We start from the raw sequence: 13,952 nt of genomic DNA on the forward strand, positions 1-13,952 counted from the left end.
GATTTGTTGTTCATCCCACTTCCAACTGGCAGCACTTTTAGATTTTAAGAATTAGTTTCATTGACATGTATTTCCACAAACGTACAGGCACACAAGCAAGTTACTACAGGATAAAGCATCAGATAAACTTGCAGAGTATAAGCCACTTTAAGACATCTGTCTGTGTGTATATATGTAGTGGTACTATGCAACAAACACACATAAGCCTCCTCAAATGAACTTGCTTACAGCAACACAGAATCATAGAATAACTTGGGTTGGAAAGGACATCAAAGATCATCGAGCTCTCTTCATAGGAGAGGTGCTCCAGCCCTCTGCTCATCTTCATGGCCCTCCTCTGGACCCGCTCCAACACATCCACATCCTTCTTGTGTAGGGGGCCCAGACCTGGGCACAGTGCTGCAGATGGGGCCTCACGAGGGCAGAGCAGAGGGGATAATCACCTCCCGTGTCCCACTGCCACCTGCTGTGATGCATCCCAGGATGAAGCTACCCTTCTTGGGGTGCACGTCCAGTTTTTAGCATGAGCATTAATAGAATTAATAATGTGAACACAATAATATGGGTAATAATTTAACATCCAGATTTTTTCTGTCTTGCTTTTGTGAATGCATTTATTCCTTTCTTTTTTTTTTTTTCCCAAAAATCACCATAAAACCTTTACAGTTCCCTCAAAAAAACACAAAGAAAACATCTACTTCAAAGTGCTAGAGAAAAATAAGCTCTGAAGATCAGCAAGGGATACTCTACAGTTTTACGATCATCTCCAAAATTAGATTAGATGAGGTAATCTCTAAGTACACAATGAAATATTAGAGAAAATTTTCTCCCTCGACATCACTGAACTGTGCTTCTTAGAGTTAGAAACTTCTGATTGAACATACTGTTTATCAAAAAACACCAGTTTGTTGAGTACAAAGAGTTTTGTGCTGACACCTCTGATTTGAGGAGGCCAAGTCACAGATCTGTTCATGCTGGAAGCTTTCCGGTGAAGCCTCCCTCCCTAACATTCTGCTCAAAGACCTGGAACACAGTACCCTGTAAGGAGCTTGGAAGAGCTTCTACCAGCCAGCAGCTGCTTGTGGTAAAGGGCCCAAACAGGGATTACTTTCATACTCTAGGCAAGGAGCATAGAACATCTGAGGATACAAAACAGAACTGGATGTAAGTGTGTTCTGAAAAAGTATCCTCAGACTAAGAAAGCCCTCACTGGAAGTTGCTGCAGCACTGATTACAAAGTGAAAAGCATTTACACAGTGCAGAAAGCAACAAAGATGCTGCATTTACATACACTGTATGTCATTTCCAATGTGTCATTCCAGAGTGTATTTCAATGGATTCTTCCTTGTATAAACATTAAGTATGGTCAAATCACTCCCTACTATATTTCACTAACAGAAAACACTCTATATTCCTAAATTAAATACAGAGAGATTTTGGCCCTTACAGATGGTCTGCTCCATACTGCTTATAGCAGAACTTAATAATCACAGGGTTTACTCACATCTGATAAATCCATCACCCATCCAAAAGGCTTGTGAAAAGGCAAAATGACTGTAACTACGGATCTATGATTTCTCATCTGCCTGCAAAAAACATTAAAATTGTTCCAAAGAATGACGTGTCGCTGGGGTGGAAGGGATTTTGGAAGCAAACAGCACAGCTCCAGAGTTCATTTGCCTTACAGAAGTTTGCAGACACATTGCAGGAGCACTGAGAAAACCAACCTCAGCTGGTTACTGAGATAACTAGCTCTATTTTTGTCTTTAAAGACGTAAATGTAATGACTTTGAGTTTACTTCACCTTTAAGAGCCATCATCACGGAGCATCAAGCAGTCCTTTAAACAACACACTCCATGCTTCAGCATATTGTTTACCAGTCACATTCTCCTGCATCCTCAGAAAATTATCAAACACATCCATCACTTTAACCCAGTACCAAACACATCCATCACTTTAACCCAGTACCTTTCCACTACTTTTAAGAGGCAATAGCAGCCAAATTTTAATGTTAGGGTCCTATTAAAGTTATATAAATTAAATCTTAATTTGTCCCTCCCTCAATTAAACATGTTAATTTCCCAGAGGACTCAACACCATTTTCTTCATTTATTACACATGACATCATCATGAAGTGTGCTGGAGCCTTAAAGATGAACATAAGTACCTACGTCAGGAATCCTCATGTAACTCTGCTCACTGAAGTTCCAAGCCATATTCAGATGAGAATGTTTCTCAGACCCACACACAAGAACACAATTTTAATGCTCCATAATGACAGTAGATGCCAGAAAACATCTCTCTCATCACAGACAATGGAATTAGGACTCTCAACACAGGAGATACTTAGCTCACAAATTGTTAGACTTTACCTCTGTTTTTTTGTTTTTTGTTTTTTGTTTTTGAATTATGTTAATTTAAACTTGCCTGAAAAATAGATAACAATAGAAGCAGATGTGCATTATAGAGAATCAGAAGCTATTAACAAGCTGCTAAGTCTCTATGAGATCTCAGCCATAATTTTGGTTTGGCACTACTGTGATTAATTCTTAAATTTAATTTTGATTAAAAGTGTTAAATAATTTGCCTAAGTTTTCTACGGAAGAAGCCACATATCATAACCCTTACAAAGGCTGGAGCTTTTGCAACAGAAATACAAACAGAATTTGCATTAAGTTTTATAGACCTGTTGAATTTTAAGCATTAGGACAGAATAAGCAGCATGAGAATTGCCATAGTGATTCACAATTATAGTTACTGTGTTTAGTGACAAAAGTCACTACCAAATACTTCAAAAGGAGATCAGAGTAACATGACAGGTCTGGAAAATTACAGAAAATTGTCCACACACTCTCTTTAGCCACATTAGATGATGACTACCTGCTGCCCTTAAGAACTTCTCATTCGCCTTGTCCGTTTTTAAAGCACTGGCCTTGCTACAAGTTTACTTTTTATTCAGACTCTTCTTGGCTTTCTCTATGCAAAGAAGTCAACCAGTTGTTTCTTCCAGGTTATCCAAATCCTTCCACACCTTCTAATCACTTCTGCTGCCCCTCTCTGTTGGGTTCCTATCTATTTCTGCCCCGGTTACCTTGTACATGAAGTTACCAGAAGCTGATTCCAAGGGATTAAGTACCACTCATTTATAGAAGAGCGCAGCGTTCTAAAAGCTTCTGCTCCGTTTTGGCATTATCTGCACGGCTTTAAATGATTTGCACGTAAGCACTAATGCTCAGTGAGGATTAGTCAGCATTCCTCCACCTCAGCACATGGGTCTCCCTGCCCGTAATCACGGCTTCTGAAGGCACCATTCTCTCTCTCATGCCTTTGTCAACAAGTTTCAGTTTTAGTAAGTCCAGACGAAGGATCACATAAGGGCAACCTGGACTGAAAGTGAGGCTTGTTGTAAATAAAAGGAACCGTATCTTGTTACTCTTCGCACTCCTGGATGTGCTGAGTGCTCTCAAAGTGACAGTGTGGCTGCTGTTGTAACTAATGCAATGTAATCAAGTGCAACAGAGCTCCCCAAATCATTAATATTCACTAACCTCACCTCAGCGCAACAGCCCTACCTCCACGCTCAAATAGAATCCCATTCTTACCCCCTTCAAGAACTTCTTTTTCACAGTGACCTTTGCTACAGAAGTCTTTGTAATACTGATCACTGATCTAACGCCTCTATTTCCAGAGCGAAAGAACATTACAAAGGGAAATTAATCAGTAGAGTGCCAGCTCCAATGCTTTGCGGAACAAAGTACTCTAAAGGTTGAAAGTTTGTTTTCAGTAAGGTCTTTCTTCTATGCAACTTAAATATATTCTGATAGGTCACTGACACGTAATTCAGGTTGGCACTTAAATACGATGCTTACTTACAATGCACAAACCAACCTTTTAGACCCCAGTTATCTTAGCTCATAGAGAAATTTAAGAATGCAGAAGTTTTGCAGTGAGAAGCCCAAGCACAAGCCCTGGTACTCCAAGTCCCAGTCACATTATTTCACTTCCATAGCTGTACACTTTAGTCAGGGTTACAGCAGAACGGAACGCAGAGTAATGCAGTGCAATGGCTGCACTTACTACAGGCTGCAAAATGTAAAATAGAACAATGCAAAGTAGAAAAACAATATGGGGCAGTAACATGCATAGCTGCTTACATGCGGGCTACAAATCAGCTTTTGAAAGCAAGAGTGCTTTCCTGTAAAAGATTACACTTTACCAACAGAGCAACTTAATTAATTTTCCTATCAAGCAAGCATTACTTTTCTTTATATCTTCAAATGCATTTCTGCTGTTCAAAACTGCTGGAAAGCTGCAACAGTTGTATTGCTGTTGAAGAATTTTTTTCCCAATAACCCAATTAGAAATTATGTTTTGTGCAGCTCATATTGATGAGTTAGAAGGTTCTGAGCAGGAGGTATTTATTTTAGTATTGACATTATTTCTGTATGTTATAAATAGGCAAAAATATATCAAAACAGAAAGTTGGACAAAACTTGTTATAAAGTCAAGAGCTAATTTAAAACAATAAATGATGCTGCGCAATGCTCACACTGAAGTGCTTTTACCTTCAGATTTTGATCTAAATGCCACTAAGACATTTTTAATGAAGTTCTTCCTACTCATGCCAAACAGAGTGCTCTCAGTTGGTATGGATGCACTTCAAACATGGATGTCTTCAATTTGGAAACATCGCTCCACAATCACACCCAGGTGAGGTGAACCGAACTTGAGCTCAGTTCACGTCCATTAACAACAACAACAGAAAAGGAAGGGGAATACTATTGAAGACTACTCTCAAATACAGTAGCCAAAAAACAGATAGCCTCCCAGAACACATAAAGAATGGGGTTCAGCATTACTGGATTCAACAGACTGTATTTAGATTAAGTGGTAATCAACAGGAATTTGTTATCAGCTCAATCCATTCAGCTCAGGAAGGATACTGATACAGGAAGGAAAGAAAAACAGTGTTCATTATGTGGGAATCAAATGTTGTTTCTGCATTAGAATTGGATAATATTTTTTTATTTTCATGGTCTCTGCTGTCATAGTTATTTTGGGGAGTCTTTCTACTATACTTGGGGGGGGTCTCTGATAGTTTGCTTATCCTCAAGATAAACCTTCCCCAGGAATGCACGCTCAGTATACAGGTGTATATATATATATTTTATCATACACATTGCAAGAATATCCTGCACGAGATTGACCAAACCAGAGAAAAAGTCATGGCATACCCAAGGAAGCGCCTGAAGACACATCGGAAGGCCTGGCATCACCCCGCCCCCGGTGCTCTTTGTTTAACGAAGGCTTTGAAGCAAATCACCGTATCAATACGACAAGAAGAGCACTGAGACATCTTGGAAACAACAGGACGGCTACTGACTGACACCAGATAACACACCAATTAACAAATGTAAACTTTGCTAAGATTGTGAATTTGGAGTACCCAGCCAATGGGGAAACAGGGGAGGGGGACAGGCAAAGGGGGAAACAAGGCACAAAAGCTGTCCCTGTGTCCTTAGGGGTGCTCCTGCTTGCAGGATGCCCACCAATGCAATCGCCAATAAAATCTGCTTTTATCAGAGATACCGGTCTGACAAAAATTGTTTGGATATTTCCAACAATTACAGGCACAAAAAGAGAAGAATGGAATAACTCACTTTTAACATTTAAAAAAAAAAAAAAAAACACACACACAAGGGAATTCAATTAAATTGAAAGACAGGAAATAAAAGCTAATAAAATGATTTTTTCCATGCAATTAATCTGTGGGATTCATTGGAACATGAAAGCCAAAAACAGCAGCAGGAATAAATGGAAGACTTGATGTTTAGTAAGAACTGCGTGAGCTATGAGAGAACCTTCCGTGCCAATTAATTCTTCAGCTCTCTTTAGGGCTATGTGGACGCTGTTTTCCACAGACTCATGTTTGCCTATTTAAATGAAATTTGTCACATCATCTTCTAAGACATCCAGCCTGATCACATAATGAAGCTGAAATCCTGCTAAATGCCACCTCTGGATTTAATAATCTCCAAGTAGTACTTCCATTAAGGGCAATATGTAAAAAATCCTATGAGAGTCCTCAAAGAGAGGGGAAGTGCCTCCTGCAGTACTGAATCAAGTCACACAAGTCCACTGTTTGAGCAGTATTCTCCTTTCTTTGTTTCACCACCTATATTCTGTTTCTTACCTTGTATTCGAGACAAGGCATTCTCCTGTTATTTTCCTAGCGTCTCATGAGCCTGCTCCAATAAAGAGCATTTTCAAAGTTACAGATAAACAAATAGCAATATCAAGTTAAGTATTTCAAAGGAAAGTAAAATAATCACAGGTTTTAAGCAGATAACATTGCAAAGTAATTCTGTCAGATCGAAGCAAATAAAAAATACGATGAAAAATAACATGAAAAAATTAATTCAGCATATCTTCTACTGTTATTTGATTAATTTACATTTGATCTGTTTCTTTAAAATCTTTAATTACCATCAAAATTTAAAAAAGGAAAATAAAACCAACACTTAAATGCTTTTCTTGTAGGATGGAGTTTTACAGAGCACTGTTCATTTGGTTCTTAATTGACTTGACTAACACTCATAAAGAACTATTTTGAACAGACATTTAATTTTGAGAGCATTTCAGCAGACTGAAACAGACCATAAAGATTCACAACAGTAAGTACAGGTAAAAACACCCAAACAATAACCACTGGCATAAGTGAGGTTATTAAATCACTCCAGTTAGATTCTACAGAAATTTAGAATCATTTGTTTAGATCCCATGGCAAGAATTACAGCACAATTCCTGAACAACTGCTTTGGAAATTGCTGAATTATACTTCTCTTACTCACAGATTTTCAAACAATATGCTGATCTGAAAAGCTAGAATTTGACTGAAAACATATTTTTACTCCTGCTGTAGGGGAAAAAAAAAATAATGTTACAATAGCTTAACTAAAATGTGGGATAAATTATTTTTCATTTTCAGTTTTTTGTGCTACCATTCCCCATATCTGATATTCAATAGCCAGGTTGTAGAAATTCCTTAGTTTGCCTGGCAGCAGATATCACAGTTCATGAGGTATGTGGATAGCACAAAAAACCCATGGAAAAGATTGTAGGTGGAAAGGGGCATGAGGGATTCTCTAACTCAACGAGAATCAAACGCTCAGGCAGTTGGAGCATTGGTCCATCAAGGCCCTGAATCTCCAAGGAAGAAGATCCTACAACCATTCCAGGCACCTGTTCCAGCGCTTGGCCTCCATCATTGCAAGAAATGTTTTTCTCCAATTTAAGCAGAACTTCCCCTACTCTAATGTGTGTGTCTGCCACTTCTTGTCCATGTACTGACTGCACCTCAGAACAGACTTGCTCCATCCTTCTCTATGGCCACCCATTATGCGGCTGAAGATGGCGCGTAGCTTCCTCTTCTCCATGAAAAGCAAACTGAGCTCACGCAGCCACTTCTCATGCACGGTACACGCACCAATGCAAATATTTAAATTCATCAACTCTAAAGCTCTGTGAGAGTTCACGGTCAGTCAGCAGGAGGTGACCAGGTAGCTCAGAACTCAAGTCCAACTGTGCTCAGATAAAGCAAGGCTCCAGGGCTTCCACTAACTGCATAATTTACTCTTGCTAAAGACAGAAGAGAGAACAGAATGGCCACATAGCAGAAACACTTGCATCACAACAGATACATCATCTAAGAATATGCCCTTCATTAATGAGAACAGAGAAATAATAGCTTCTTAAATATGTTAGAGAACTCATCGTGAAGGATTTAGAGACCTTTCATTAGCGATGTCAGCACTTAATAGAAAACAGGAGCTCATGAAGAATTAATCAGAATAGCAACATAAAGGTGATTTAGCAGTTAGATTAAAGGATGTCCCTTTGCATAGCACTATCTAGTGAAACCTGAAATAACCCGGCCAATGAAATTTCATGCTATTTATTCAGAAGCATTAGACCACTGAGTCAAGAAATAACAATCCTTCTCTTTTTGCTACTACAATACTTATTTCAACACTAAACCAACAGCAATTACAGCAGCGGCCAGCACACTGCTCTCAGAAGTAAGAGAAGGGTCCTCCACAGCCTTCAGAGTGCAGAGCACAGAGCTGCAGGCAGAGCACTGGGCAGGCTGTGCACAGCTCAGACACCGCTCCTGTCCTAGCTTCTCTTACTGCCACAAACTGTGAAATTATAAAGCACTGAAGAAAAACAGGCAGGAAAATTGTCAGTCAAAGGAGAGAGGGGTGGGGGAAGAAGTAACAGGCATGTATGATAGTATTTAAAAATCGTTGAACTAATGTTTCCTTTCACAAATCTGTTAGTGAAATTAGCATTGAACCAAATAACCATAATGCAATTTAATGCAATTAACTATGTTCAGATTTTTCATTTTTAAGCAAATAACCAAGCCTACCATTTTCTATTTAGTTTGCACCTCATGCCTCTAAAATTATTTCAAAAGCTACCAACATAAATCAATTTTTACCTAAAACTCTCCTGATTAAGAAAAAAATAATTGTATTGGATTATATATGTGATTAGAAGCAGCAGAAGAGTCATTAGACTAGTGGTTAGAAATGAAGGTTAAAGATCAATTCTCAAAGAAAAACACATGTAAAAGTTTAGAGACTATGTCAGCATGAACCACTTGACAGCTATTAAAGTTATTTCATTTTATTTAAATTTTCTCAGTTTAAACTGAAAATTGCACAACTCCAAACTCCTGCAGAAAGGCACCTGAATTCAGTGCAATTTTTTTCAGTTTCATAGGGAATACGTGTGATTTCTCTGCTCAGCCCAAAGTTTAAGATCCCTCAACGCACTGATTCTATTTATTCTTCACACAGATGAGAAATACGGCACAAAGGAGTAGGGAAAAAAATCACATCCATGAAAAGAAGCACAGCTAAAATACAGCAAGGTCCCACAACATAGAATCATAAAATCGCCAAGGTGGGAAAAGATGTCCGGGATCATCCAGTCCAACCATCCACCTGTCATCACCAGTGACTTGAAGCCAAACAATCCGTACCAAAACAATCTTGAAGTTCGCCAAACAAAGTATATTCAAACCCTAAGTAACTTGATACATACAGACATGAATAATGCATGGCGTGGATATACTAAGATCACTTTTGTTATATAAATTACGAGTAACAAAACAACTATGACATAAGGTCATAGGATTGGATGAAGGCCAAGTTAAATACTTCACTTGGCGATAGAGAAGCTCTATCTCGACCTTTAGAAGTATCTCACGCACCTGATGACACTTTTGTTCTTTGCCTCTCTCCCCATGCCAGCATCAGCATCATCAAGTGCACCACGATCAGTCACAGGAAAATCTTCAATGACAAAATCTTTTGGCAATCTCAAACTTTGTTATCTGTCTCTCTATCTTAATAATTTCATTGCACCCAGTTGATCTGTAGGCACATTTAGAACATTTTTCTTCTATTCTATGCCTTAATGCACGTGGGAAGGAGGAGAGAGATGTTGCCTTCCCTACAAGAAGTAACACAAAAGTAATTATGTCTTTTGCGGTTGTACTCCAAAGAACTCCACTTTCAACAAACTTACCTCCTATGATCCAGGTATTTGATCCAGGTAACCATTACTGTTCTTTTTGCCCTCTGGGTATTGCCTTCTCCAAGTCCGAGTGTCCAACAACAACCTCAGAAATAACCTCCCTAAATATATCCCACTGACCCACTTGCTCTAGCCCATAGCCTTCTTCATATCACTTAAGGGTTAAAAGTTCTTTTATTTGTTAGCGTTGAATTGGTGAATGTGGCTGTTTCCATCTGAATAACAGCAAAGCACAAGAATTAATGCATCCGTGCAGTATTTATTCATTTTCAATTTTGATAAAATGAGCAAAACCTCAACTGTGGATAACAGCAATGTGCTTACATTACCGCTTTACATATTAAATAATGACCTGCCCGCTCTCTAGTTAATTAAGGTTACATTTCAAAATCCTATCAACTCTTCAGAGTTGATGCCCACGCTTCAGCTGCTGACATAATAGCCAGCAGTGGCATCCATTTGTTTATCGGTTTCTTTTACAAGAGTCATTGCTCAGTACTTTATAAAAGAAACAAAACGCACAGCGCTGTGAGCCTCCCTCATCAGTTAATAAAACCGCTGTGAAAATATTGCCTCGCTCTGTATTGAAGAAACAATTAAAGCCGGCTCCCCAGACACAACACTTCGCAGGAGGTAGGATGCCAGCAAGCGTTCCATTTTACAAAGTCTTTAAAAAGGTCATTAATCTTTCAGTCATGGATGTGGACGCCGGAGCCTAACAGCGGCGAGCAGGAGCAAACACGCAGCGCTCTCCTTCTCTTTGTAGTGACAGAAGCAGCTAAACTCTTAGGAGGCCGGCAGCTAAAATTAGCCGAAGAGAACTCTATTTAATCCACCGTAATCTCTGATTTTACAGAATCTCATTAGCGTTAATATTTTCACTTTCGTTGCTACACGGACCCAACCGAGCCGCTCCAGGCAGGTGCCGCACCGGGAGCGCAGCGCTCCTCCAGCTCTCTGACTTCGAATTCACCTGCACGGCGAGCCCTCGCTAAGCGTGTTCTCCCATCTACTCAACTGTACGATTTAGGTACGCCGTAACCAAGGAACAACCCCACCCCCCGCCAAAAAAAAAAAAAACAAAAAACAAAAAAACAACAAAAAAAAAAACAATAAAAAAGACTGTTTCTTTTAATTATGGGCTCCCGCACTGAAGCCGCTCGGAGCACGCAGCGTTCCCCCACGCAATGCAGCCGCCCCGCGCGCTCCGTCCGGCGCCGCCGTCACGCACACTCCGCAGCCCCGCACACGCGCAGGGCCCGAAGCTCGCTGTGCCCGCACCCGCTTCTCCCCAGAAAAATAAGTTCTTCTGAATTGCTGAACGCGATAACAAAAGCATTTCATCCTTAGCGCTAGAGACAAAAAAGATGCCTTCACGTGACAATGCGATTCTAGATTATCCTGCACGCCGCCGTGACCGCGCGTCTCGGGAAGACACCGCCGGCAGTTTGACGCCATCAGCGCTGCCCCGGGCTCTCGGACCCGCCAGCAGCCCGGGCCGCGCGACCCAACGCAGCGAGACGCGGCGGAGCGCCAGCGTTCGGCGCAGCTTTCGAGGACGGTGCTTTTCACCGTGAAAAGACAGATACCGAACCGAGGGAGAGAGCCGGCCGTTCCGCGGCGACCGCCCTCGGACGGCTCTGCCGGCGCTCCCTCAGCCGACCCCCGCGGCGGCCGGCAGCACGCCCCCGGCGAGGGCAGGACCGCGGCCCCGAGGCGCGTTCCGAGGCAGGCGCGGACAAGGAGGTGCCCGCGGCCGGGGCGCGGCGGCCCGAGGACGGGACGGAGCCGTCCGCAGACGGCGCGGGGACGCCCAAGGGCAGGGGCGGGCGAGAGGACGCGGCGCGGAGGCCGCCCTTACCTGGCAGGAGGCGCCGCTGACCCCCGGCGGGCAGGCGCAGCGGTAGGCGGCCGCGGACGGGAGGCGGCGGGGCGCGGCGGGGAAGCAGGTGCCGTTGTTGCGACAAGGCCGGCTGAGACACGGGTCCGACCCGGGGGGCGCGGCCGTGGCCGGCGCGGGGAGGCAGGCGCGGCGCTGGGCCAGGGCGAGCAGGAGCAGCAGCAGCAGCGGCGGCGGGGCGGCTCGGGGCATGGCGGCCGGGGCGGGTGCCGCTCCGCTGCGGGCACCGGCGGGCAGAAAAGGAGGGGACGGACGGAGGGATGGATGGAGGCGGCGGCCGCCCGGCTGCTCCCTACCCCCCGTTCCCCGGGCAACGTGCGGGCGGGGACTGGGCGGGGAGGAGCCGGCCGCCGCGCCCGGCAGGGGGCAGCCGCCCGCCCGCAGCGCCGCCCGGACCCGGAGCCGGGCTGCAACGGCGCGGGGCGGGGCGCGCGGACGCGGGGCAGCGGGAACCGAGCGCGTGTCCGGCCCTCCTGCTGCTGCTGCTGCTGCTGCTGCTACGGCGGCGGTGACACGCAGGGGGGGAGGGCGGCCCTGGGTTCAGCGCACGCCCCTGTAAATCAAATCCTGGTGCAGAACTTCGCGTTCGCTTTTTGGTTGTTGCTTCGCTCACACGTGTCATCTGCCGCTACTAGAGCTAGGTAAAGACCGAAGGAGAGGAAGATAGCATAAAACCACAGAACGAGGGAATAACGAGCTTTAGAAAGTGAACTTCTACGTTTTCTCCATGAAGCAGATAAGGGGCAGCGTGAAGGTTAGCTGCATTTCCCGACCTTCCGGGCAGCTGCTTCGGCAAAAGTGTTAAAACCCGTAGCAACTGACATTGGCGGCAGCACCGGGGCGCAGCCTGTGTAAACCTCAGCACCTCTCCACAAGTAACGGCTGAAGGCGCGTCAGGGCCAGAAATGACGGGCAACGCTGATGGAGCCGGGGGTGCAGGACGGGCCGGCGCCGCCTGAATGCCGTAGCGGATCCCTGCAGCCGGGCTGAGGTGAACCCTCGTTGCTGCTCGGTTACCTGACGAGCCGCCTTGCTGCCTGGGTTACTCCGAGTGCCTTTCAGCCGCAGATCTGTGCCGCGCCGGCTCCCCCTGCTGGCTCCGCTCCCCTCGCTCCGAGCTCACCGGGCCGATCAGATGGAGCCGATCCGGCTCCCGTCGGTCCCAGATGACGGCGGGCCGGTGCTGCGCTCACCCGCAGGCACTGCGGTGATACGAATAAATAAAGCGAGGCAATATACGTACTCTTATTAAGCTGCTTCTTTAGATTACAGCTATCTCCTCCTTAAGGTTACCTTTTTCTAACAATGTTTATTGGAGCTCCTTCTGTGTTGGCCCAGGAAAACTGCTGTACTTACCAGCACAGCTCGTCTTCCTTAGCGATCACTGTCATACCCCAGAAACAAAAGGGAAAAAAAAGGAACTGGAGGACATTCTTCCAATTTAGAACTGAACCACTACTGATTGTTTTGTAGTATTTTTTCCAAACAATTTTTGCTATCATCTTGCACAGTAAGAAAAAAGAAATCCTAATCTGCTAAGCTTGTTCCAGCAATATGACGGTAATCGATGCCAAAGGCCACAGCCGTGTCAAGTTATAACAACTGTTTGTTCCATTCCACCCACAAAATCTACTGCCTTGTTCTACATGAAAATAACATGGTTTGACATGATTTGTTCCTGATAAGTCTGCAGAGGCTGCTCCTCGCCACCTTCTCAGTGCTCTGAAATGGCTGCTACACACAGCCTGGAATTCTGTAGCTATTAGGTTTCAAAGCAGCTGCACTGTAATTCTGTGTCCTCCTGTTCAGTCAAAAAACGTTGGCCCTTTCATAGTCTCTCAGGACTTCACCCTCCCACACAGCTTTTCAAAAATAGTTGTTAACTGCAACTTTCATAGTGTTCTCTGACTGTCTCATAGAGCAAACCAGCGCCGCAAGCTGGAAAGGTGTTTTACTCTCTAACTTCATCTCTTTCTCTTGGCTCAAGCTCTTCCCCTGGCTGACCTTTGTAAAGGGCAGGACATCTGAACCCCTGTTCTTTGTACCCTCAGAGGGTTCACTAATCCTGATGGAGCTTCAACCTATGTCTTATACTTAAGTATATTAAGAAAGTGTTGGAAAAAGTAGTTTCAAGACCAACAGCTAGACCAGATACTGAGTTCTGTTGATGTAGGAGTACGGTATTTGCAGAAGAGAACAACTGAAAACTAAACTGGTCGACACATCTGACAAATCATGGCATACCTGTATCACCTGTGTGGCCCTCTTTTTACAGAATATACAACCAATGTTTGCATTATACATTTCACTTTCATAAATAAATATTTAACTATACAACGGAAAATATTATGCTTAGCTAATTATCTAATGATTTTTCTAAGATGCTGTGCCTTTTTATGCATTTTAATGTTCCGATACACATAGTTTAAATAATATTAGTCAGCC

General features: G+C 43.6%; 1 protein-coding gene across 1 annotated transcript in view; it reads right to left on the reverse strand.

Moving 5' to 3' along the window:
• Positions 1-11,840, reverse strand: part of DNER (delta/notch like EGF repeat containing) — a 109,245-nt gene extending 97,405 nt beyond the window's left edge. Inside the window, exon 1 of the mRNA XM_085233135.1 lies at positions 11,469-11,840. Within this exon, the coding sequence (XP_085089261.1) occupies positions 11,469-11,699 (231 nt within the window). The 5' untranslated portion in view covers positions 11,700-11,840. The remainder of the gene's footprint in view (positions 1-11,468) is intronic.
• Positions 11,841-13,952: the final 2,112 nt, after the last annotated feature.

Source organism: Meleagris gallopavo, chromosome 11, assembly GCF_905368555.1.
Source record: "Meleagris gallopavo chromosome 11, MGAL_WU_HG_1.1, whole genome shotgun sequence".
Lineage (NCBI taxonomy): Eukaryota > Metazoa > Chordata > Aves > Galliformes > Phasianidae > Meleagris > Meleagris gallopavo.